Raw genomic sequence first — 24299 nt, forward strand, 5'->3', positions numbered from 1 at the left:
TCCTTGTGGCATTTGACTCAGGTTCATTTGCAGTCCTTGGTGAGGGCGGCTTCTAGCTGTGCACACAGGAGGTTGTTCTCCCACATCTGTCCTGGCTCCCTAAATTCCTGTTGAGCTGGTCAGCAGCAGTTTCATTCTGGGCTTTGCCCTTCTGCTTGTGGCATGTTTCCTTATTCAGTCTAACATTCATGGAGAGACTGTTGGGCTCTGTCCAGCAGAGACTATCAGCTCCCTGGGGGCTGGGACCTTTGCCTCCTATTCCTTTCAGGTTCCCAGGGTCCAGGATAGTCTTGAGCTCCCTGGGCTGAATACATGTTTGTGGGTAGAGAACAGCATCGGGGAGAAAGGGCTTGTTGCAGGGCTGCCATCACTGTAACTGGGTTTGGTTTTTCTTCTGCTTGTGACCAGGGTGCAGCATGTGCAAGAGGATAATGCCTCATTTCCAGAAGGCCGCAACCCAGCTGCGAGGCCACTTCGTAAGTGAGGCGTCATGGGCCATCAGGGCTGGGTGGCTGTCAGTCTTCGTGGAGAAGAATGCTGGGGGCAAGGTGGGAGGGCAGGTTTTGAAATGGGAAGGCACCACCTTCCTGTCCAGGCAGTTCCTTAAAACAAAGCCATGCTTTGGCTCAGAGACTGTTCTCCATAAAGATGGAGTACTAATTCCATAGACTTGCTGGGACAGAGAGTTTGACCTCTGTCAGAGGTCAGAGATAAAATAGTCAGGAAACCAACAAACCAAAGGTGGTACTGCTCAGAGGTCAGGGATCAAGGGCAAAACAGCCAGGGTTGGGTTGGGGCCAAGCTCCCAAATGGATGAGGCAATTGATGGGGGACCCAGTGGCAAGGCAGTCACACAAGGGTTGGACTGGAAGAAAAGCAGAGGAAGTTCACAGAGGCCATTAGGCCCAGACTCCCCCCTGCACTGTATTCCTATAGGCCAGGAAGAGGTAGAAAAGCAAAGCAGAAAGACCAAAAACCCTCCCAGGGAACTGCAGAGCTGAGAATGCAGGCAATCCCTGAATGAGGGAGGGGGAAAAATAGGGGAAGGCAGAGAGGAGGACAGGTGTGTCCTAGGAACGTGCATCTTGAGGGGACAGGAGGAGGAAGAAGAGCCATTGAGGAAATGGGCCTCCGGAGAAGTCCAAGCAAGTGGAATGGTGCACAGAGGCAGGACTCCCTGCTGTCTGTATTTCCTCCATCCTGCCAGGCCTTTTCTTCTCTGCCATATGTCTGTTCCCTTTTTAAACTGTGGCAGGAACACATACTACTACTACACTGACCATCTCAGCCATTTTTAAGCATATTCAGTAGTGCTAAGTATATTTACATTATTGTGAAACAGATCTCCAGGCCTTTTTATCTTAACTGAAAATCTGTAAAAATCTGCAAATGAGTTTTCCCTTCACTCCCCACCCCCACCTTTGATAAACAACTTTCTACTTTGTTTCTGTGATTTTGACAATTTTGGAACCCTCATAAGAGTAGAATCATACCATGTTTGTCCTTTTGTGATTGGCTTATTTTGTTTAGCAATATCCTCCAGGTTCATCTGTGTTGTATCATGGGGCAGGATTTCCATCTTTATTAAGGCTGAATAATATTCCACTGTGTATGTGTCCCATGTCTTCTTTATCCAATCACCTGCTGATGGACATTTGAATAATTCTTACCTATTGTGAACAATGCTGCTTTGAACATGGGTGTGCAAATGTCTCTTTAAGATCCCACTTTGATTTCTTTTGTGTGTGTATGTACACATATATTTGTCCATTTTTATACTTGTCCTGAGTAGCAGAAGTGTTTTGTTTTGGTGATAATTGAAAAATAGCTGCTGGCTCCTCTCAGGAACATGGAAGAATTCATAAACCTTTCACAGAAGATTGACCCAAGTTCCATTGAGGGAGATCTGGGGTCTTCAAACTGTATCATGATTGTTATGGATCAAATTAAATGGTAATTAGCGCAAACCAACCTATAAAATCTAAGTGGCAGCACCTGGACATAGGAATGGCCCTTGCTATCCACCTGCAAGATTGACTTGCAAAGAACCGATGCTTTCTCTTTTGACCTCATTCTGGAGCAACACCAAGGTTCTGCTTGTTTCCCACTAATGAATTTTTAGTAGCTTGCCTGGAGTCATTTGGCTTTGGGGCACACATATATCACTCTGGGGAAGTTTCACTGCATATTTTTGGGGCCGCAGTGGACACCATATTTTAAAATTATTTAGCCTGGAGAAAAGACTTAATTGCCTACTGTGTTCTCCCTGCCTGTGCCCTTATACACTTAGAAAACTGCTCAACTTCCGAACTCTAGGCTGTAAAATAAATCGCTCCATCCCCAAATTAGATACAAATTATCCCAGCCGGCCCCATCAAAGCAGAAGAAGACTTGATGCCAGTCACATACATGACATGGACCACTCTCAGTCAGTAGTGCAACTGCCCAACTCAGTATTCCTTCAGTGCCCTCCTTTGCTGTCGCAGAGCTTTTCTCTGCCATGCATGGCCAGGTCTGTCTATCTTTGTTTTTATTCCATGTCACTTTGCCGTTTGATACTGCTCATGATATGTGAGCTTTCTGGGTGTAGGAGCTGTGTTCTAGACAAGTCTGTTTCTGTAGCACATAGCATCGGCCAAGCTCACAGTAAGTACCCAGTACACACAGATGAGTGTGTGGCTTGTCACTCCTGAGTATGTTTTATTTTAGGCTCTGTATTTGTGTAGAGTGACATTCCTTCCTTTAAAAGGAATCCAGAGCATTAATTATTAAGAGCAGGCATGGTGGGAAGAAAGTTTCTGGAAGGTGGATCTTTTTCTAGGTCCAGGCCTCACACCAGGCTATTTCACAAGATTAACCTTAAAGAGCACTTGTGATCAGAGGACTGCTTCTCTTATCTAGGTCCCTGTTTTCAGATGCAAAAGGTGCCTCTTCCCGTTCCCTCAATGACATTATAGAAAAGTTAGGAGGTTTGTCTTTGAACCTAGGCAGCCCAGTGGAAGCTGGGTGTTAATTACCTGTGCCCAGGGCATCTGCATTGTGTGAGCTCATGTTTTCTTGCTTGTGTTTTTCTTGCATGAGCTTTGTTTTGTTCCATTTTCCCCTTAGTGTCTTAGGAAAGCATCTTTTGTAAAGTTCTAGCCCTTTCCCAACTAAATAAAGGGGGAAGGGCACGGCTTCTGAAGGCCCTGCTCATGAAGTAGCTGGAGACAGGGCTGGAAGGGCTGGGTGACCAGAGGTGCTGATTGTTTTCCATCTTCTCACACAGAGCGCAGCAGGACTGACAGATGGGCTGCTATTCTCTAGGAATCAAAAGCTCACCCTCCCCACCATTGAAATCTAGCCAGCCTGGGGCCCCCTGCCTCCTCTTCATCTCTGTTGTCTTTGAGCTCTTTTTGGCTGGCTAGGGTCAGAACTTTTCCTTCTCTGAAGAGATCTTGGGAGGTGTCCAACCTGATGATGTCACAGAGGGAGCCAAGCCAGGTCAGCGATGTGTGGCCTTTGCCATTTTCCAAACTCAGATCTGCCTCTTTGGACTGTCATTGATGTCTGGTGATTCATCAGTGTCTCTTCTCCCTACTGCTTGCTAATTGACATCCTTGTCAGCGGCCAAGCTGTTCTTTGTCTCAGCAGCCATCAAAACGAGTCTCCCTATCTCCATCTGCCTTCTCTTCCCAGCTTTGCTGTTATCCACTCCACACTAGGCCTCTGAGCTTTGCCCAGCCTCTTGCTAACCTTAGCCATAATGGTCTAGTCTGGGTGTAACACTGAAACAACTATTGTGGTGACAGGTTTTTGCAGGTTGTGCTTTGGTGCTGGCTCTCACTAATTGGCTGGGAGTTCTCAGACAAGCTACTTAGCCTTGGAGCCTCCCTCCATTGTTCCATCTGTGAAATGGGGATGGTAATGCCAGCCCTGCACCCCTCACTGGGTTGTCATGAGGAACAAATGTATAATTTACAGAGCACTTGGCAGACACAGATGACAGACCCTCCTCCCAATTTCCCTTACCTAGTCCTCCCACTCACAAAGTGGGGGTGCTCCCGAGGCTCTACTTTCTCTTTTTAGCACATGGAGCATGGGCCTGGCACTGTGCTTTCTTGTCTTGTTACAACCTGTCCCTCAGTGATCTTATCTATGTCCATAGCTTCAGCAAAATAAAGTTCTGGAGAGCCTGAATTCTTCTCCTAAGCTCCAGTGCCACATGTCTGACAGCTTGCTTGACATCTCAGCCTGGGTTTTTCCCCATGTCCCAAATGCAAGATGTCTAAAATAAAACTCAGCATTTCTCCATCTGGCAGACACCAGCTTTCCTTCAGGCCCCTTGCTGAGTCGCCCAGGCTCCTCCACCAACACGTCCCATGCCAGGGCCTCTTTGAACATCTCCTCTCACCCCTCACCTTTCCCCTGCCCACCATCCTGGGCTAGGCTCTGGTTAGGTACACTAGCTGATCATCAAAGGCTACTGACTTGCTGCCCCAATCTGTAACTTTCACCTTGCACCCTGTCCTTTATGTAGTTGGCCCTGCATATTCTTGGATTTTGTATCTGTGTATTCAGCCAACAGTAGATCAAAAATATTTGGAAAACAAATTTCTTCTGTATTAAACATGTGTAGATCTTTTCTTATTCTCTAAACAATATACTATTGCAACTATGTATGTAGCATTTACATTGTATTATGTATTAAGTAATAGATGATTTAAAGCATATGGGAGAATGTGTGTAGGTTATATGCAAATACTACTCCATTTTATATTAGAGACTTTAGCATTCAAGGATTTTGGTGTCCTGAGAGGGGATCCAGAGGGGCAACTATGAATGCAGAGCGGTAACTGTACTTCAAAACAATGCTGCAGGTTGTGGTTGCTGTCTTACTTAGACCTCAGTAGCTCTCTGTCACTTCCTGAATAGAGCCCCAATTTCATAGGTAGTTCAGGCCTTCTCTAAAGTGATCCCAGCTAACTCACTTAGTCTTGCTTCTGCTTTCTGTGTATCCCACAGTCCAGTTAGATAGAAATGTTCTCCATCTCTTGGGCCACATCTTGCTATGGCTTGCTTCCATTTCTCCTTCTGGGGTTTCTGTGGGAATCTGACCCTTCTCTGAGCAGTAGCTCATATGCTAGCCATTTCCATGATTGCTCCCGGGGCAAGGATTGGATGTGACGAGCATGTTAGACCTACCAACTGCACAACCTCATGCACACATGTTTATTTAGGGTTAAGCATCAGCCCAGACAAAGGTTTGGAAAGGCTACCTATGGAAGATACGATGTGTATTAAAGGATGAATGAATCTTTTGTGGTAGCTAAGCAGTGGTGAGTAAGCATCCTCAGCAAGGGGACCAAAGGCACAAAGTGGGAGTAAGGCAAAGACAATGTGTTTTCTGCACATGTGGGCAGCATTAGAGGGCCGCTTAGTATCTACAAAAATGGCTAATTCGTTTTGAGTGTTAAAGAGGCTTTACTTATATTACCTCATTTAATCTTCACCACAAACACATGGGATGTCTACAGATGAGAAAACTGAGGTACACCTGTAACTAGCTAAGAAATATATCTGCTAAGTGGGGAGTCAGGACTGCAGCCAGGCGTCCTGAGTTCTGAGCCCTGAGCCCACACACCTAGCCACTGTGGGATGCTGCTGTGTACTGAGAAGGGTGTCTGAGAAGGCGGACGGTCCAGCTTCCTTCCTGTGAATCTCAGACTGTCTCCTCAGGAGATTGCAAAATCCACACCCTAGCAGGTGTACAACTACATTTTGTAAGAAAGAAGGATTCAGAAACGAATCAGAAACCATATGTGCTGAGTATGGAGTTGGATTTTAGCCTGTATTCAGTGGAATTGGAAGCTTTGGTGCAGGGAAGTGATGAAAGAGGAGGACGTGTACGATTAATCTTGTGGTGAATGTGCACTGACACAAGAGAGATCAATTAGACAGAAAAAAAGATCTTTAAAGTAGACAAATATTACTGGAACAGGCTGAATCAATTTGAGAAATGAACAGAATGGCTTTTAAAGAGCTCAGGGCTCCTACTAAGTTCTGTTTCAGGCTTATTCTCCCTGTTTTCTTTGTAGCATTCCAAGATGGGCTGGAGAGAGTCCTGGTAATTTAGTAAGCATTTATTATGTGCCTGCTATATGCCAGGCACTGTGCTAGGTACTTAAAACAGTTGGAAAGACATATTCAGACGCCCTTGGAGATGGAGAGGCCAAAGGCACAAGTGACTCAATCACTAGAAAGTCTTGGTAGGAAACAAAGATCTTGACACTTACTGAGCATCAGTTTTGTGCTTGAAACCTTTGACCTGGGCCTTCTCTTAAGAGCTCTGTGATAGTCTCATCACCCACACATTCCAAATAAAGCACCTTCAATGTGAGGGTGAGTGACTTGCCCAAGGCCACATGACTCACAAGAGGAAGCAATCTTCTGGATCAAGTTCATTGGCCACTGAAACCACTGTTTCCCTTTTTCTTTTCCATGTGTCCTTATGCATAGAAAATGGTGAGATTTAGCATCCTGGCCTTCTTTTTCTCTGCCACTCTAACTGCTTTTTGGAACTTCCTTTCCCCTTACCTCTATACCATCCTGTTCTGTGGGGCAGCTTTCCCATGTCTGGCCGTTCTAGTGACATTCTCTCATGAGAACAGATTCAAAGTCCTGATGCTTGATCCAGCCCTAGAGAAGAAGGTACCTGTTGTGGGAAAGAATCTGTAAGGATGTTGTTTTTTGGGTTGTTCTTAGTATTTAGCCATGTATTAGTAACACAGGCATTAAAATTCTTCTTTCCAATTCAGGGGGTGCTGGTCACATGAGCTCCTGGAGCTAGAACTTGGTCAAACTTCTATGATTTTGATCAAACCAGGATGAGGACAGTGGTCACAAATAGGAAGAAAGAGTTGGGGAGGCACAGAGGTCTGGAGGAATGAGAAATAGGCAGGCCCCCAGACACCACATTTGTCATATTGTACCATGAGAACCACACAGTCACCTTGGCTATATCTGAACTGTGAGAACTGAGAATGTCATGCCTCAGGCCTTGGGGAAGACTGAGAGGGCAGGCTATGAGGTATCCAGGAAGGTGTCTGAGGACCTTGTACAGAGACTCAGGATGTCCACAATCCACTTATTTCCATAACTCAGGAAAAGAGCAAGTATAGCCTGAGTTGACATAGGCAGAGAAAAGGACATAGTGTGTGTTTGGGTGGCTGTGGCCCCACTCCAAGTGCTGCCTGAACTTGGTAGCAAGGCCACGTTTCTTCCTCAGCACTCAGAACTTTGCTTTTGCTTGTAGATGGTCTTCCTGCAGGGCAGGTTTAATTGAATAGCTGTATGGAGTGCAACACTTGGGCCCAGAAGTCTGACTTTACAGAACATTCCATCCTTATTCCTGTCTCAGCCAGTCTTGTTCTCCCGTGGCCCTGATTGCACATCAGTCTGTGAGGTTTTGTCCCATCTGTCTTTTCTGTTGGGACACCTGGCTAGGCTGTACATGGACATGGGCAGGCTGTGAACTAGTCTGTTCTTCCTCCCAGGTTTTGGCCGGGATGAATGTCTACCCTTCTGAATTTGAAAACATCAAGGAGGAGTACAACGTGCATGGCTATCCTACCATCTGCTATTTTGAGTAAGTCCCCTGCTTCCCTTGTAGAGCTCGCTTCCCTCCCTGATGGTATATTTGTGTCCCTGGCTGAGCCACATTGTCTCTTCACATTTCACAGGAAAGGGCGTTTTCTGTTCCAGTATGACAACTATGGGTCCACAGCTGAGGACATTGTGGAATGGCTAAAGAAGTAAGTCGGGTGTTTGTGTTGGGTACACCCAGAGGGGGCATCAACTGGGCTAAGGGTGGCCCCTCAGTCTCAGTACAGGGGCTGGGGACAAGTGAGGAAGGGAAGATGAGACACGCTACCTGCATGGCTGGTTCAGCCTGGAGTCTAGATCATTGTGGGGATCTGTATTATTGGAGTGACAAGAGTCATGAAGATTTGGTGAGTCCTGGGTCTATAATGATGGGACCTGGCCAGACCCTGGCCAGTGTCTGTCTCCTTCCCTTTCTTCTGCATGGGCAGAAGTTGGGGAGGGGCCTTGTAAGCCTGATAGTTCTTTTGGAATAGTCAAGGGTTTTCAGAAATCTTCCCACATTTCAAATTGAATCCCCTGACTTCCCTCCTCCACCACTATCTATCTGATTGATATAGGTATTTCTCACCCAGGACATCAGGTTTGGGAGAGGTTCTACTGGAGGTCTCTCTGAAGTTAGAGTTATCATTTAAACATTTATTTTAAACACAACTCTGTATTAGGTGCTGTGAAGCTAAAGCTACTCTAGAAACATTCTGATGCCTTAAACTTGCAGAGTGCCTTACTGTACCCACTAGCCCCCTCCCCTAGGCCCAGCTTCATGGCACCCTGTGCCCCGTTTTATAATGTGATTAGAACTGCAGAATGCCAGATCCCACTGTTCCACTGGCACCACCCCCTCATCTGGAACCTCCACTGGGCCAGACTGCTGCTATGTCCTTCTGATAACCCCACTGATCCTGCCCACCCATCACAACCTCACCAGTGCCTTTATGGGACCCCTTGGCATCTCCTACTGATTGTTTGCCCTGCTTACTCTGTGCTCTGCATGGTTATTTGTGCATACGTCTAGGAATTTATAAAGCAGCTAATGTTTTGGGACTCTTACTTTGTGGCTGACACTGTTTTAGGCACTTCATGAGGACTTCCATTTAGTGCTCACAGCAGTGCTGTCAAGACGGTGTTATGATATCCTTGTTCTGTGATTGAGGTTACAGTGACAGAGCTGATTGCCCAAAGTCTTAGAGCTGATAGGCAGTAGCAGGGCCAGCACTGAGCCCAGCAGCCTGATCCTGTTCCCCGCAACTCCCCAGCCCAGCTCAGCCCCTCTGTGTTCTGCTTGGAGCCCTACCCCTTTCCTGGTTGTTAGCTTGTGGATGTTTAATGCCATCCTTACCTTTAGAGACCCTGTGTGCAAACCCTAGGGATAAAGAACTAGCAACCCAAAGATATGGAGGTTCAGAATATGTTATTTTCAAAATGGTAAAAAGAGTGCATTTTGTATTTAAAAATAAAAAAAAACAAAAAAACTGTTGGATTTCCAAAGGTCGAAAACCTCAGTCTTCTGTTTTCCCCATTCCCAGGGGAGAGGAACTGCTAATGCAGCAGTGTGTTTGCGTAGCGCCTTTTATTTCTTGGAAGCGTTTTCACATCTCTGTCCTCATCGGCTACCTCATTTTCAGCCCCTGCCTGGGAAGGCTGCTCCCCATTATCATGTATTCATTGTCTTAACCTGGGCCTTCACTTTCCTGTTTTCCTTTCTCATTTGATAATAAGCGTTGTCCTCTCCTCCAGTCAGACATACCTCGCTCTGCTTTGGGGGAAGGTTTCAACAAATAGCAATCTCATTTGTCACCAGAGCATAAAATCTGTCTGCTTCCCTTCCCCTTTTCTAACATTTTTTGCTTTCAAAACACCCCTCATATCTTTTTAGAAGGATAAGGTTTGGTGTTTGAAAAAAAAAAAAAAAGTGTTCAGAATTGCCTGCTAGCCCTAGACAAGGGGAACATGGCAATGGAGTTTTAGTGACAGGTTATTATCTCCCCACTAGAGCCTGTCACCCCATCCTCCCAGCCCTCCCCTTTCTATACCCCACTGCTCCCCACCCCCATTCACCTTGTTCTGGCCTGCCCGCACCCTGGGCTTCCTGCCTGTGGAGTTCTGTCCTGTGCCGTGCCTCCCCATTTCCCACTTCCTCTCTCCTCTCACCAGTGGGAAGGAGCCCCTGTTAGCCTGGGGTGGATCCATAGTCTCCAGGATAAGAAGGGAGATGAGGAGGGACTTGCATGCTGCTTTGTCCTACCAGGAGTAAGCACTCAGTATTGGGTTGTGCTGCAGCCTACTCCCCCACAGGGCAGGGACAGGGAGGCCACCTCTTAAGGGACATCTAATGAGCTGCCTGACTTGATGCCCCAACAATAGCTAGTGATGTCACTGTGCTACCAACTGGCTTAATTTTTTTAAGTCTTTTCTGATTTTAGGGATATTCAAGTGAGATGTATTTATTACAGAAAAACTTTTAAATGTGGCGAAAGAAAAAGCCTTCCCCCACCCTGCTATCCAAAGATAACATGACATTTTGGGGAATTTCCTTCTAGGTGTTTCCTCTGTATATCCAGCACCACGTGTGGCTTTTCCCCATCTAAATCATTTTAAGTCTACCATTTCCTCCCAAATCCCAGAGAGTAGTAGTGATCCCACCTTTCCTGCTGCCCTGGGCCCCTCTGTTAGCCCATAGCTGCTCAGGGCTTACATGCAGCTAACTGTGGAAGGATGAGGGTGCATCTGGCCTGGATGATTCTTTGGATGACATAATGGAACTCCAGGAGAGAAAAACATCCATCTCACCCTCCAATTAGTGATGAGAGGGTGGCACCGAGTGAGGCAGGACTGGTGTCTGAGGGCATGAGGGCTCTGCAGGGCTCACACCATCATGGCAGTTATACCCCCTTGTGCTCCTGATGGCCTCCTGTCCCTTCACTCATGGCAGATCTCACACTGGTGAGTTGGGCTAAGCAGGCAGACTGAGGGGCACATATGCAGCAATACATTTTGGTGCATCTTTGCTATGGAATTTTTTTTTTTTTTTTTTTGCAGTGCTGGCAACTGAACTCAGGGCCTTGTGTAAGTGCTCTACCACTCCCTGAGATGTGGAGCCAATGTGTGACCCTCCCCGTTCTAGAAAGCCTGGGATAACTGCTTTCCTCAACCCACAGAGCATGTAACAGCAGTAATAGGCCTGGAAGGGCATAGAGGAGTCAGCAAACTGGCCCAGCAATTCCCCTCAGTCCCCTTTGCCTCATTTTGAGATTGCCCACTCATATTGGAATGATTTGTAGGATAGGTTATGACTATCTAGGAACATTTGGGTGGTACTTGATAAATTTACAAAGTATCTTGGGGTCATTGTCAGCCTAGGTGAACCTGAGAGGTGGATAAAAAGGAATCACACAGAGGACACTGGCAGATGTGTTAAGTCAGGTCTGCTTGCCGCAGGCCTGGAGCTGATGAGAAGAGGAATAGCACTCAACTATGTCTTTTCATTTCCACATCTGCTCTCTGTCCCTCTCACCTGCTGTACATAGAGTGGTCTTACTTATACTAAGCTAAAGTTTCTGTCTCTGGACCTTCCACTGGTTCTCATCTTCAGGGCCATAGAAAATAAATCATAATTTCTTTTTTTCAAAGAGTCTGAAATGTTTGAAGATAGCCACTGTGTTCTCTCATGTTTTCTCCTCTCCAGATTAAAACACCTTAATTTCCTTTAACCACTTTTCTCTCATTCATTCACTCAACACACATTTATTAGGTGCTTGCTATGTATAAGGTGCAAGAGTTAATAGAGAGAGAGCCCGAGTCTTCGGGTGCTCACCATCAGGGGGAGGCTGACAGTGAAAAGCATAACTCAGGGCTTTGGGCTCTCTCTCCCTGTTTCCCACAGTCCTCTCCAGTAAGTAAACCTCTAGCCCTGTGCTGGGTGGGAGTGGGTGCTCTCCGGATCTGAGGGTCTAACTGCTTCAGTTTCCAATGGCACTTCCTTTTCCAGCCTGGCTGCAACCCTGCTTTAAGGCGTGGTTTCTGCCTCCTGTTTTTGCTAAGTTGGTTTTCTAGCTTCTAAAATTGTGATGACCTCTTTTACTCTTTCCTGCTTTGTGTTTCCTGTTCTTTTTGCTCCAGTGGATTCATATTAAAAAAAAAAACCTCTTGAACAGTTATTTTAGTGTTTTAGAGTACATTCTCCTCCCTGTTGAACTAGAAATTTTTCAGGTTCTTTCATATGCTTGTGCCCCTACCAAACCACTACTTCTCCATCTTGCATTTATTTTCTTGCTGAATTTCAAATTTTTTATCTTTATTATTTATTTATTTATTTATTTATTTATATATTTTGCAGTACCAGGATTTGAACTCAGGTCCTCATACTTTGCTAAGCAGCCATTCTACCACTTAAGCCACATCTTTTTCTGCTTTAATTACTTTTCTCATAGGATCTTGCTCTTTCTCCAGGGCTGGCCTCAGCCCTCAGCCCTCCTCCTATGCCTCCCTCATAGCTGGGATTATTGGTGTATGGTACCACGCCCAACTCATTTATTAAAATGGAGTCTTGGTAACTTTTTGCCTTGACGGACCTCAAACTGCCATCCTCCCAATCTCTACTTCCCAAGTACCTGGGATTATAGGCATAAACCATCATGACCGGCCCTTATTTTGATTTTGTTTTTAAGTAGATTACATTAATAAAATAAAAATTTTGACATAACTTTAGAAGTGTACTTTGAGAAATCTTACTTCCACCTATCTCCTCCTTTGCATTCTCCTCCCACACTCCATAAAGGTAACGATTACAACTTATGTCTTATATGTTCTTAAAATCTTTCTTTATACAGATACAAGTAAACATGAATATTTTATCTCCCCTTTTTTATGCAAGAGTTAGCAGATTCTAGAACCATCCTTCCAGCTCTAGTAGTCTTCATGTGGGTGTGTAGAGAGACCTTGTTCTTCCTTCAGCACATAGCCCTCCATGTGGGAATGGTCAGCAGAGAGTACCTAACCTGCCCCCTTCCTGTGCACACTGGCCTGTTTCCATTCTCTGCCGTGACAAATATCCTGCAGTATATACCTTTGAATGCACATAACTTTGTATGGTTGCTGGTGTTTGGTAAAGACAAATTCCTAGAGGTATCAACAGTGGTGTGAGGGGTTAGTGGTTGAGCTCAAGTGTAGGACGCTAGATGTCATGATAGTCTGAGATGGTTGTCTGACTGGTGACTCATTCCAAAGCTTGATTCTGCCACCAGTCCCATCTGACATTGGATATTCAAGGTGGTTTGCCACCTTCCTGCCATGTTCCATTTCTTGGGACCAGGATGGTCAAAGCTGCCAGTGGGACCCAGTCAGAAGAGCCAACATAGAGCTTCTAAAGGGTCCAAACCCAAGCATCTGTTGTGGGGGGTTGAGGTTGGGGGTGTTGTGTGAGCCATGGCACTCATGAATTCTCCAGCCCCAGCAGCTGGGCTTTAAAATGTTTCCCACTACAGGCTCTCACAGGCTCAAAACAATGGTTATCTTTCCAATGTTGTCATCCTATAGGGCTTTTCAAAGCTGCGGTTAAGGTGCAGTGGTGCTTGGCTGTAAGGCAGCAGGGACCTTTTGTCACCAGCCATCTTGTCCTGGATAAGGGAGGGTGCCTTCGGGACTTCCCTCCCATAGCACTGTGGGCCACAGGTGTCAGAGTGGGTTCCGCACAATGGAAACGTTCTTGAGAAACCAGGTGGCACCTGAGGTTTTTTAGCTAATGAGTGGAAGAGTTGGTGTGGGCTCTGGGAAAACCAGATCCTTTGTTTTGGGCTTCTGGCATGGTTAATGAGGTGATACAGACACTGTCAGTTAGTGAGGTGCCACAGATACTGCCTGGTAGGACGCTTTTAGTCTGTTGTCCTAGAAGCCTCAGCTGGTCAGTGAGAGCTCTCCCGCTGTCCTGTGGAAGCTTCTTCTGACCCATCTAGATTTGGGCTTTCTCAGACCCCTGGCCCCTTCCCTCTCACCCTATACACTTAACCAGACTCTCCTCTGTTCCCCTTTTTCCCTTCCCCAGTCCTGTGGGCAGCACTGAGCTCAACAGTGAGCTTCTGCAGATGTCACCCTTCACCAGGCTGCTTATTCCTGCCAATTTGCAGTAGTGTGAGAAAGCTAGCAGGCCCCTCAGTTCCTGGGGGGAAGTGAGAGTGCTAGCTAAAAGCCACTATTTATACCATGATGTCCACTAAGTAACTCTGAGATTTTCAGGAGAAGGTGGAGATGGGCAGTTTTTCCCACCCCATGACTTCTCCTCCAGGGCCAGCTTCCACTTTGTAAGAGGCTGATCCTGTGGAGTGGGACTTGCTGAGCCACTGGGGGCTTTGTGTCTAGGGGGCTGGATTTATAAGGGCTGCTCAGGCCCCGGGGCTTGCTCTGAGCTCTGCCTCTTTTTGGTCTTCCAGTCCGCAGCCGCCACAGCCCCAGGTCCCCGAGACTCCCTGGGCAGATGAGGGCGGCTCCGTTTATCACCTGACCGATGAAGACTTTGACCAGTTTGTGAAGGAGCACTCCTCTGTTCTCGTCATGTTCCACGCCCCATGTGAGTGGAACTCTGTTCCCCCTGACCCCTTCTCACAGAGTAGGACGGGTATGCCACATTGGGACCCAAGTCCAGTGAGCACTTACTTGTTGGATACCAGGGGATGCAATGGGGTCAGGCAAGGTCCTGTCCTCACTGTGCGCACACCTACTTACATTATGGTTGGAACTGTACAGAAGTCCTGGTCAGGTCACATGTGTTCCTCAGTGACAGCCCAGTGAGGCTTCACCACCCTCAGGTCTAAGTGACTTCCTTCAACTCAGCATTGAGCAGGAGGAGTCAGGACACTACCTAGGGCAGTGATCACTCCTCACCAGTGGGGAACCAAGGCACAGAGAGGGTCTGCCCTTGCCACCTAGCTGAGCAGGCAGAGTGAGGCCAAGGCTGGGACCTCAGATCTTCCATCGTGTAGAATGCTGTCTTTCTGCTCCACCTGGTTTCCGTCTAAGCATAAGATGACCACAGTGAATCAAGGAAGACAGCTGGGTCCCTGGTGCAAATGTGCTTGCAATAATGCCTGGAAGGTTTGTACCTCAGGGTCTTTCTGGGCCAGTGTCCTTCCCACACCTGTGGAGAATGGAAAACTAACTAGTTGGTTCCAAGAGATAAAAGGCTGGTCCTGGGTGAGCAAGGGAATGGCAACCCTGGGCCCAGAGCTGATGGGCCCTTCAATGGGTGAAGAGCTGGGCCTCGTCACAGCTTGGTGAAGGGTGCTATGTTCTGTCATAAAGGCCTCCTGTCAGCTCTTTGGCCCAGTGATGGTGAGTAAGAGATTGTGGAGGAGAAAGAAAAAACAGGAAGTGTGTGCTTCACAGATTATGTCATAACTGCAGTGTCAGTGCAGGAGAGGAGGCAGTCTTGTCCCCAGAGCCATGTTCTGTGAGGAGAATGCATGATTAATCTGTTCAGCATAAAGCGTCCTCATGCTGACAGTTGTGCATCACCCTATGGTGACAGAGTGGCTTATGAAAGGGCCATCTTGCATCTTATCTATAGTATCACAAAGTGAGTGTTATTAAACCTATTTTGAGGATAAGGAGACTGTCTCACAGAGAAATGGCTCAGGTTATCCACTTCTCATGAGTCCTGTAATGCTTTAGACATCAAGAGCCATTGGATCTGGGAGAAACAGAGGCAAAGCCTGACCGCTGGACTCCTGCCTACTCTCCTCTTCCTGGTTAGTCCAGGATTTTTTCATAAACACACTGCTACTGTGGCCTTTTCTAATTCTTTTCTTGTAGTACTAAATTCTTAAAGAAGAATCCAAGAAAAAATATTCCCTAAGTCTGGTCTCCTGAGTTTCTAGAAAGTAGGCAAAAAGGATCTAAAACAAAAGTTTTGATGACTCTCCAGTCTTGCAGGACCCTCCTGATTAATGGTAATTACAGATAGGGCCTTAGGAGTGTGTTATACTCAGGCCTGCTAGGACCTTTGTGAGAGTGTTCCCAAGGTTAGAGGTACTTGAAGAAGCCAACTGTTAAGACAGCCTGGCAGCACTGCAGTCTCCCCAGCTGAAATGAGCTCTTCTGGCCAGTCTCAGAAGTGCTGATGGGGTCAGGTGCCAGTGGCTCATGCCTATAATCCTGTCTGCAGGACACTGACTGCTGCCCATCCTGCTGCCTTTTGTTTCTTTCTGAAGTGTTCTGGGTGAGAAGTGAGATTGTCTGCTGTTGCTCATCTTCTCTTCTCCCTGTTGTTTTCCGTCTCTCTCCACCTCTCTCCACGTAACTCCCAGGGAAAGATAACATGCCATGGTTATGCAACCTAAGTAGGGATCACTTAAGTGGGGTTAGTGAAAAGGGATGTCCCTGAGAAGCTTGTCATTTTGCTGGTCCCATCAACACCCCTGCAGGTGTTGAAGCCCAGGACGAAGCTGCTAAGGAACCAGAGTCCCCCTTAACTGTTCTCTGCCCAGTGCTGCAAGGGCTTGCCCTTGCCCACTCTGATACCGTCTACCCTTAGCCTTACGGCAGGCCCAAGGTGAGATGCTTTCTTTGCCTCAACTGACCTCCAGCAGATGTGTACTGGAGACCACTGTGCTTTCAGGAGCTAGCCTGTCATTGGTAGCCGGTCCCTGTCAGCTTTTCTACTCTTCTTTTTTTTCCTTTTTACTTTACTTTTGTCCTATTCTAAAGGTGATATATGATCTTTATTGGAAATCTAGAAGATATATGGAAATATAAATGATGAAAAAAACTACCTGTAATCCATTGTTCAGTAGCAACCACTTCATTTTTTGGGCATCACTCTTGTAATTCTTTTTTTCTGTTATTTTGTGTAATTAATATACAGTAAAGTTGACTGTTTTGTCAATACAAGTATAGATTTGTATAACCATCATGAAATAAAACACCTTCATGCTACTGAGTTTTTTTTTCTAATTGTACAAATAATTTAGAAATAGTTTTAGCACTTTTTTTGTAGGCTGTGCAGGTTTGAGAGGTACATGAGAATACAGTGCTGGCATGGGCATCTCCCTCCCCAGGCCTGGCCACCACTAAAGTTTCACAGCCTTCCTTCTCAATCTGCAGAGCTTCATCTAAGTTACAGGATTTTTCCTTTTTTATTTATTCATTTTTGTTAACATAGTCGAATCATTCCCAGTTTTTTTTCATGATTTGATACTTTCATTTTCCAGTAGGTCTTAAAGATGTTTCCATGTAAATGAAGGTGCTGTCATATAAATCTATCCCAATGTTTTTAACCACTGAATAGTGTTTTGTAATTTGGATATGCCATAGATTCTAAACTGGTCCCCTATCGATTGATGTTTTTCTCCATTCAAACAATACTGTGAACTTTTGTAAATATAGTATTAGGATGTTCCCTGATGTTTTGTCTAAATATGTAGGATTACTTGCTGAAAGTGAAGTTGCTTGGCCATGGAGTCAGGGTGCTAAAGCTTTGTTAGATTTTACCGTGTATAGCAGTGGCACAGTCTGCACCCTTGCAACCGTGGATGCTATCTGCCTTTGATAGTTCTGCCTGACTGGGTGAAGTGCAGCTTTTCTGCAGCTCTGCGACCTCTGGAAAAGCTGAACATCCCTTCATGAGGTAATCAGTGTGTTAATCAGCTTTCTGCTGCTGTGACAAAATCAGCTTAAAAAAAGGAAAGATTTATTTTGGCTCACAGACTCAGTGGTTTCATGGTCACTTGGCCCTGTGGCCTTTTGAGTCTATGGTGGCAGAACATCATATCAGGGAGCACATGTCAGAGTAGGTCTGTTCACTTCATGACAGCAAGAAGAGAAAAAGAGAGAGAGAGAGAGTTAAGGGGAGGGAAGATAGTATATGGAAGGGAAAGGGAGAGAAAGTCCCAATATATTCCTCAAGGACACACCTCCAATGACCTCACTTCCTTCCACTAGGCCCTACCTTCTAAGGTTACCATTACCTCTCAAGGGTACCATTACCTAAGGACCAAGCTCTCACAGATGAGCTTTTAGAGGACATTTAAGATCCAAACCATAGCACTAGCCTTTCACATTTCTCCCATGAATAACCTACTCATACATCTGCCCATTTTTCTACTGGGCCATCTTTTTCCTTTGACCTAGAACTCTGTAATTACAGATTTTAATTTTTACCTGGTTTCTCCTCTATATTTTCGATGTTCTCTCTCCTAGTCTGTTACTTGCTTTAACTTTGTCTATGGTGCCCCTTGCTGTTCAATACTTCACAATTTTTGTAGTCAAATAAATAACTATAATGCTTACTGGGCACTTATTCTAGATTGACTTTTGTTCTAGACGTTTTGCATGTATTAACTCATTTAATCTTCTCAACAAAACCTGTGATATTGATAACATGATTATTCCCATCTTATAGATAATGAAAGAGTGGTACCATCATGTCAAGAAACTTGTCCAAGGTCACATAACCAAAACAGAGCAGCCAGAATTCAAACACAGTCAGTCCTGGAAGCTATACCTCAACAATGAGCCATTCTGAAAATCTGCCTTTCCCATCCTCACATCTACATTTGTGGGTTGTTTAGGAAATTCATCCTTGAATTTGAAAACTGTGCCCTATCTTTTTTAAAATGAAATTTTGTTTTCTCATTTCATTCTTTAATTCATTTGAATTTTTCAATTGTTTATGTGCCAGGTGAGAAGGGATTTAATTTTATTTCTTTTAGTCTTTTTATCCATGAATATTTTCCTTGGCATAGTCTCCTTACCATCATCTTATATTTTCCTCTGTTATTAAAAATGCCTTTTTGTACATGTTTTTGGTGGTCACATAATATTCCCACATATGATGGACCACAGATTATTTCATGAGCCACGTAACTTTAAGGGTTTAAGTTGTTTACTGAATTTCCCACTATAAAGCATACTGCAGAGAACACTTTGATGCATAAGTATTTGTCTACATGTCAGATTATTTCCTCAGGATTGAAGCCTGGGAATAAAACTTTAAAAGCTTCTATACATATTTTGCACTGATATAAAGGGTTAAAAACCAAAGCAAAGAGGAGCTGTGATGAATAGAGGCATCCATCAGTGTGAGTCTGCCCCGAGGTATCTGTGAGTATCAGCAAGTCAGCTTTGTCACAAAAGACTCAGAAGAGCCCCAGAGTCTCTGCAGGACTCTTCACAATGTCCAAACACTGGAGATTCTACTCACATTTGTAGAAGATGGCAGGCACAGCCAAATTCCAGGCCGGACAGGAGCCACACTCATCTAGAGTCCCAGGAACGAGGCTTTCCAGATTAATCTGATTCCCTGAGAAATTTTGGTTCCAGCACCCAGGAAAGCTCCATAGCTGGTCTGTAGTAAAATAAGAGTAATTGAAATTAACGAAATGCACATGAATCTGAGGACTTGGGCTTGACAGGCCAGCATTCCCAACAGCCCAAGCAGAGTTGGTGTTTAATCCTCCAGGCCAGATCACGGACCTAAGAGTAAGAGGTTTTACTGATGATAAAAACTCAACAAGGAAGCTTGGCAATAAAACTTAACAGCCTATCAAATCACAATGAAGAAATTAAATGCAGCAGGCTAGAGCTCTGCTCCCCACATCTAATCCCTTCCCCTCTTGTCTATCCCTTCACAGACATTCCGAAGGCCAGGTCCAGGAGGCTGGTGTCAGGTCAAGGCAGGCACCATCTATCACCACAGCTCCCCAGGACAGGCAGGTGTCAGGGAGGAAGGCAATTTCTTGGCCAGACCTTTCTCCTCTTCTGGGCCTGGCCAGTTTCCTTATCATAACTCTGTTTGTAGGAATTTATTGCTTAGCCTCAATATCTTGTTCAGGGGACAGAAGAGAGAATTGATTTAGCCATGTCAAGAGAGTGCTAGGCTATATGTAGGAAACATTAGAACAAAATCCATAGATGTTGATTTCTGAAGACATTTTCCAGGCCTGGTAAGGAGCAGGGGAAGTGCACAAATGGTAGTAGGGAGGGGATGGTTTGTACAGAGCGACTGACTTGGCTGCCAGCTATCCAAAGTAGAGGTTTAAGCCAAATTAGCAATGATTTTGGTGCAAGGCATCCAGTTAAGCCTTGCATATTAGCTTTCCATCACTGTGACAAAATGCCTGAAATGATCAACTTAAAAAGGAGGAAAGGGCCAGATGCCAATGGATCATTCCTATAATCCTAACTACTTGGGAGGCAGAGATCAGGAGGATTGTGGTTCGAAGCCAGCCCAGTTAAAATAGTTTGGAAGACCATATCTCGAAAATACCTAATACAAAAGGGGGCTGGTGAAGTGGCTTGAGTGGTACAGTGCCTGCCTAGCAAGTGTAAAGCCCTGAGTTCAAATGCTCGAGCCTTTAGTACATGGGCCTTTAGGGGCCACTTATCTTAACCATAGCACCTTGTGTGCACTGGTATAAACCTGAACAGTATAGTCCTGAGGTTAATGCATTCAAAAAGTTTGTGGAGCACCATTGTCAGTGTCAGCTAGGCAGACAGCTAAGCTCTTGCCTGTGTGAGCTTACATTCCAGCTGAGGGAATAGACAAGGCATAGGCAAGCAGGTACTCCAGCTGTGTTCAATACAATAAAGGGAGGGTAAAAGCCAGTATTGGAAATGAGCATGATGGGGCAAGGCTCCTTTTGGTTAGATGGTCAAGGAGGGTCTTTGTAGAAGTGAAATTTGAGCAAAAGCCTGAGTGATGTGAAGAGTGAGCCATGCATAGAATGAGGGAAGGTCATGTTCCAGGGAGAGTAGGAGCGTGTTCAAGGGCCCTAAGGAAGAAAGGAGGTTGGTGTGATAGGAGAGAGAGAAGGACCTAAGGCTGCATGCAGTGGAGGATAGAGGGGAGTGACCTTAGTTGAGGTTGGGGGGGACAGGTGAGAGCCAGGTAGTTCAGGGCTTGTGGCCATGATAAGGAGTTTGCATTTTAATCTACCTGTGAGGGGAAGTCCTAGGAAAGTTTTAAGCAAGGGGATTTGATATGACTTATGTTTTGAAAAGATACCCTGGCTGCTCAAAATACCAAAAGACAACCATATAGTAATCATAAGGCAACTTAAAATTACATGCCATGGAAATATAAGAATAAGAAGCATTCTGTGAGTAAGAGAGAAATAGCTCATTCAAAGAGACTGGAGTGAACTGAGAAGACTCAAAGTGGGCCCAGAACCAGGTGGGACCAGGTGGGTGCTCTGCATGGAGAGGCCTTATCCACTGGGGAAGGGGCTGTGATGTAGAGGGGGCAGATGTCAGTAGCTCTGGGGGATTTATCACTTTATCTCCCAGAGCCATGAGATCTGGCTCTGTAAAATGGACCTACTGAACCCTGTCATGTGTCTCGTGGGGCTGTTGGGACAGTGTGTGGATGCCCGCGAGAGCAAGCTTTTCCTTACCCGGGGAATCCTGGGAGACAAGGCTGGAAGTGCAAGAGAGAGCCACACACGTGAACTGAGGAACGTAGGGGTTTTCTAGTGTGTGCCCAGCTACCCTCCATGTCCCAGGCAGGCATTGCAGGCTTATCACAGTCCATCTTTCCAGTGAGCCAATTCTCAGTCTCAGAGCCCATCTCTTCCCCATTGCTAATAAAAACTGCCAGGTGGTGTAGAGCCTATTTGTTGCCTCAGCAGGGTCGTGGCGTCAAAGGGCAGGGACCTGATAAAGATATTAATATGGTGCTTTCTATCAGTTCAAAGTAAAGTCTCATCTGAGGTCCTGCCACATGAATTGGGGTGTTTGGAAAGAAACTGTGATTTTCTGTTAGTAGCAGTGGCTCACTTTTCTTTGTCTTCCCTTCCCTCATCTCCACTCTAGTCCCATTGTCCACCTTGACCATGGGCCCTGCCAAAGCTGACCTGATAGCAGCACTACCTACATCACATTTAGGGGAGAGGGTTTCAGGGGAACATCTCTTGATGGCTGCCCTGGCAGCATCCACCATGTGCTACTGGGCTAAACTATCCTGCCTCGGGGTCTTGGCACTTGGAGGATTTTGCAGAAATCACTTCCTTCTGTCCAGGGTAGGCTGGATTCTTGGGTGATAGCCCTGACCCACAGCAGCAAGAGTGCCTCTGAGTTTCTTTTTCTCAAAGTCTCCTTGTGCAAGATGAACTTCCTCACTCTGCCCCAGTAAAGGGAAATCAGCCTGGGGGCAGGAGAATGGAGTGGTCAACTCAGGTAGGGTCAGGGAGCCTTTGACCTGGAGGTAGCTCTAGAGGGGGGAAGGTGTCACTGTTAAGACTTGTAGAAGTTTATAACCATCAGCTCCAAAGAATGATTTCTTCTTTTCTTTTTTGTGATACTGGAATTTGAACTCAGGGCCTACACCTTGAGCCATTCCACCAGCCGTTTTTTGTGTTGGGTATTTTTGAGATAGGGTCTCACATACTATTTGCCCAGTCTGACTTCAAACTGCAGTCCTCCTGATCTCTGCCTCCTCAGTAGCTAGGATTACAGGTGTGAGCCACTGGTACCAGGCTATTCATTTTTTCTTACTTGAGTTAGAATCAAACTTTTTAAATCTTGATACAGTTCAAGTCAAGCCAGTAGAACCCTTCACAAAATATTCCAATTGCTCCTGACGTGAGGATTCATAGGCCTGGATACCTGAGGGCAGCCCTCCGTGTTCTTCTACCCACTCCATGGGAAAGGGGTCAGCTTGACCTCAAGCCAGCCATCCTTTGCCCTGGCCTCCCAACTGTGGATACTGTAAGCCAATGAGGGGATCGGGATTTCTTGGAAATTACTTGTGAAATTGGGGTCATGGATACATCAGTAAGGGGACAAGGGAGAAGAAGCTTTCACTAGAGTCTCAAGAGTACCATTGACCACCCCCCCCACCCCAAGATCCAGCCTCCTGCCTAGCTCCCCAGCCCATGCAGAGCTTCCTTCCTCCTACTGCTAAGGTGTCTGCCTGGAGGGAGAGGCCACCTCAGTGTCCCCAGCTGATTGTGGCTATGTGTGTCCCATCTAGGGGAGGTTCAAAGAAACATAAATCATACCGCACATTCTGCTAAATGGGCTTTTTTGGTCTTTTTGAGTAATCTTCTTGTAATCTGAGTATAAAATTATTTCTATGAGGAAAACAACCAACCAACTTGCCAAAACAATCATTTTATAGCCTGATTGTTTAGAAAATGACAAGTGGGTTGTAATGATGTTAAATGTTCATTTCTGGAAAATTATGTCCTTGTAATTCAAAGCAGTGGGAACCTTGACTCCTTTACAGTTCATGGGGGCCCAAGTGGGCTCTAGTCAGGTGATACCCACAGAGCCCAGCCAGCCCTGCACCCCTTCCCAGCCCAGAAGCCCCCCTTGGGGCTATAGGTCAGTTGTTCCAAAGGAGTCTTTGGGAATGAGTACTTCCTGGGGCAGTGGCTCCTCCTTGTCCTGGCCATGGGAATTCCACACTGTTTGGTGGGCCTAGGGATGTCTGCTGACTGGCCTTTCTGTCCCTGTCTCTTACTAACTTATCCCCACATGTCCTCTCATCTAAGTACTCTTGGAAGTCTTTTCAAACCCCTGGTCACCCTTGATTTTCTCTATGAGTTAATTAGCTGTTCTTTTCATTGATGCCCAATAAATATTTATCATGTATGTATTAAATAGTGAGCTACAAGTTAGAAAATCCCCAGGTCCTGCCTTTTAAGAATCACAGTGTGGCACTCAGAGTCCAGCATGATGAGTGTGTAATGTGTGTACGCCTTGTAGCAGGGGTACAAGGAAAGAGCAGCAGCTCCCTAGAGCATGGGGATGAGGACAGGAAGTTCTCTCTTTCTCTGTGGTTCATCTCTTGAAGGCATCGTGTAGGCATGCACTACATTCCCTACAAACCAAGGGCCATGGTCCTCTCTGTCTTCAGGCTGGAAGTACCCTAAGACTGGGATCTTCTCTCCCCTTCCTTCTACATTGCAACTTAACAGGAGTGGGCAGCCCCATGGACATTAGCAGTGAGGTGCCTGGTGCTCAGTACTCTCTCCGCTTCCTGCTTCTTGGGCACTGTGGAGCCTCTGAGTTGAGGTTAGTGATGTCTCTGCCATGGGTCCATTTGGGAGGAACAGCATACTGATCTATCTGACAACTCTAGCTACTCCCTGGGCTGGACCCCATCAGGGTCACTTTCCTTGCCTGAGGCCTGTCTAGATGTTCTGTTGGGAAGAGACGCTCCACAATGCTGCCTGAAGCCTGGCAGTCAGTTAGGTTTTCTATTGTAAGTGGGGGTAGCCATTCTGGACCTCACATCCCTGGCTGGGACAGGGTGAGGATGGACTGAAGAAGCCAGCTACAGGCAGGAATGGGATTGAGCGACTTGGAATAAGAGGCTCCTGTCTCTGTCACCTGGAGCTGAGCTCTGTAGGAACAACTTTGGAGGAGACAGAAACCTTCTTCCCAGTTAAGTATTCAGATGGAGGCTAGAGAGCCAATTTCGAGGCTCAGATGGCTTCTGAGAGGATGTGGGAGGTCTCCTCTGATAATTCTGGCCTGGGACTTTCTGTCTTCCTTTCTTGGCTTTCTTTTCCCTAATAATCAGAATCCCACACAGTAGCACACCCCCAAGCAGGCTGAGTCACACCTTGGCATCTGTTGAACCTGATCTATGCAGGGTCCCCTTACAGACAGACTGTCCTTGAGAGCAGCCTGCAGCCTTGAGCCAGTCTGTACCTCTCACCTCG

General features: G+C 46.0%; 1 protein-coding gene across 1 annotated transcript in view; it reads left to right on the plus strand.

Annotated features, from left to right (window-relative positions):
• The window catches only part of Pdia5 (protein disulfide isomerase family A member 5), an 85737-nt gene that overhangs the window by 45072 nt on the left and 16366 nt on the right, over positions 1-24299 (plus strand). Inside the window, exons 8-11 of the mRNA XM_020183414.2 lie at positions 409-476; positions 7536-7627; positions 7722-7793; positions 14067-14203. Coding sequence (XP_020039003.1) covers positions 409-476; positions 7536-7627; positions 7722-7793; positions 14067-14203 — 369 coding nt within the window. The remainder of the gene's footprint in view (positions 1-408; positions 477-7535; positions 7628-7721; positions 7794-14066; positions 14204-24299) is intronic.

This window comes from Castor canadensis, chromosome 5 (assembly GCF_047511655.1).
Source record: "Castor canadensis chromosome 5, mCasCan1.hap1v2, whole genome shotgun sequence".
NCBI lineage: Eukaryota > Metazoa > Chordata > Mammalia > Rodentia > Castoridae > Castor > Castor canadensis.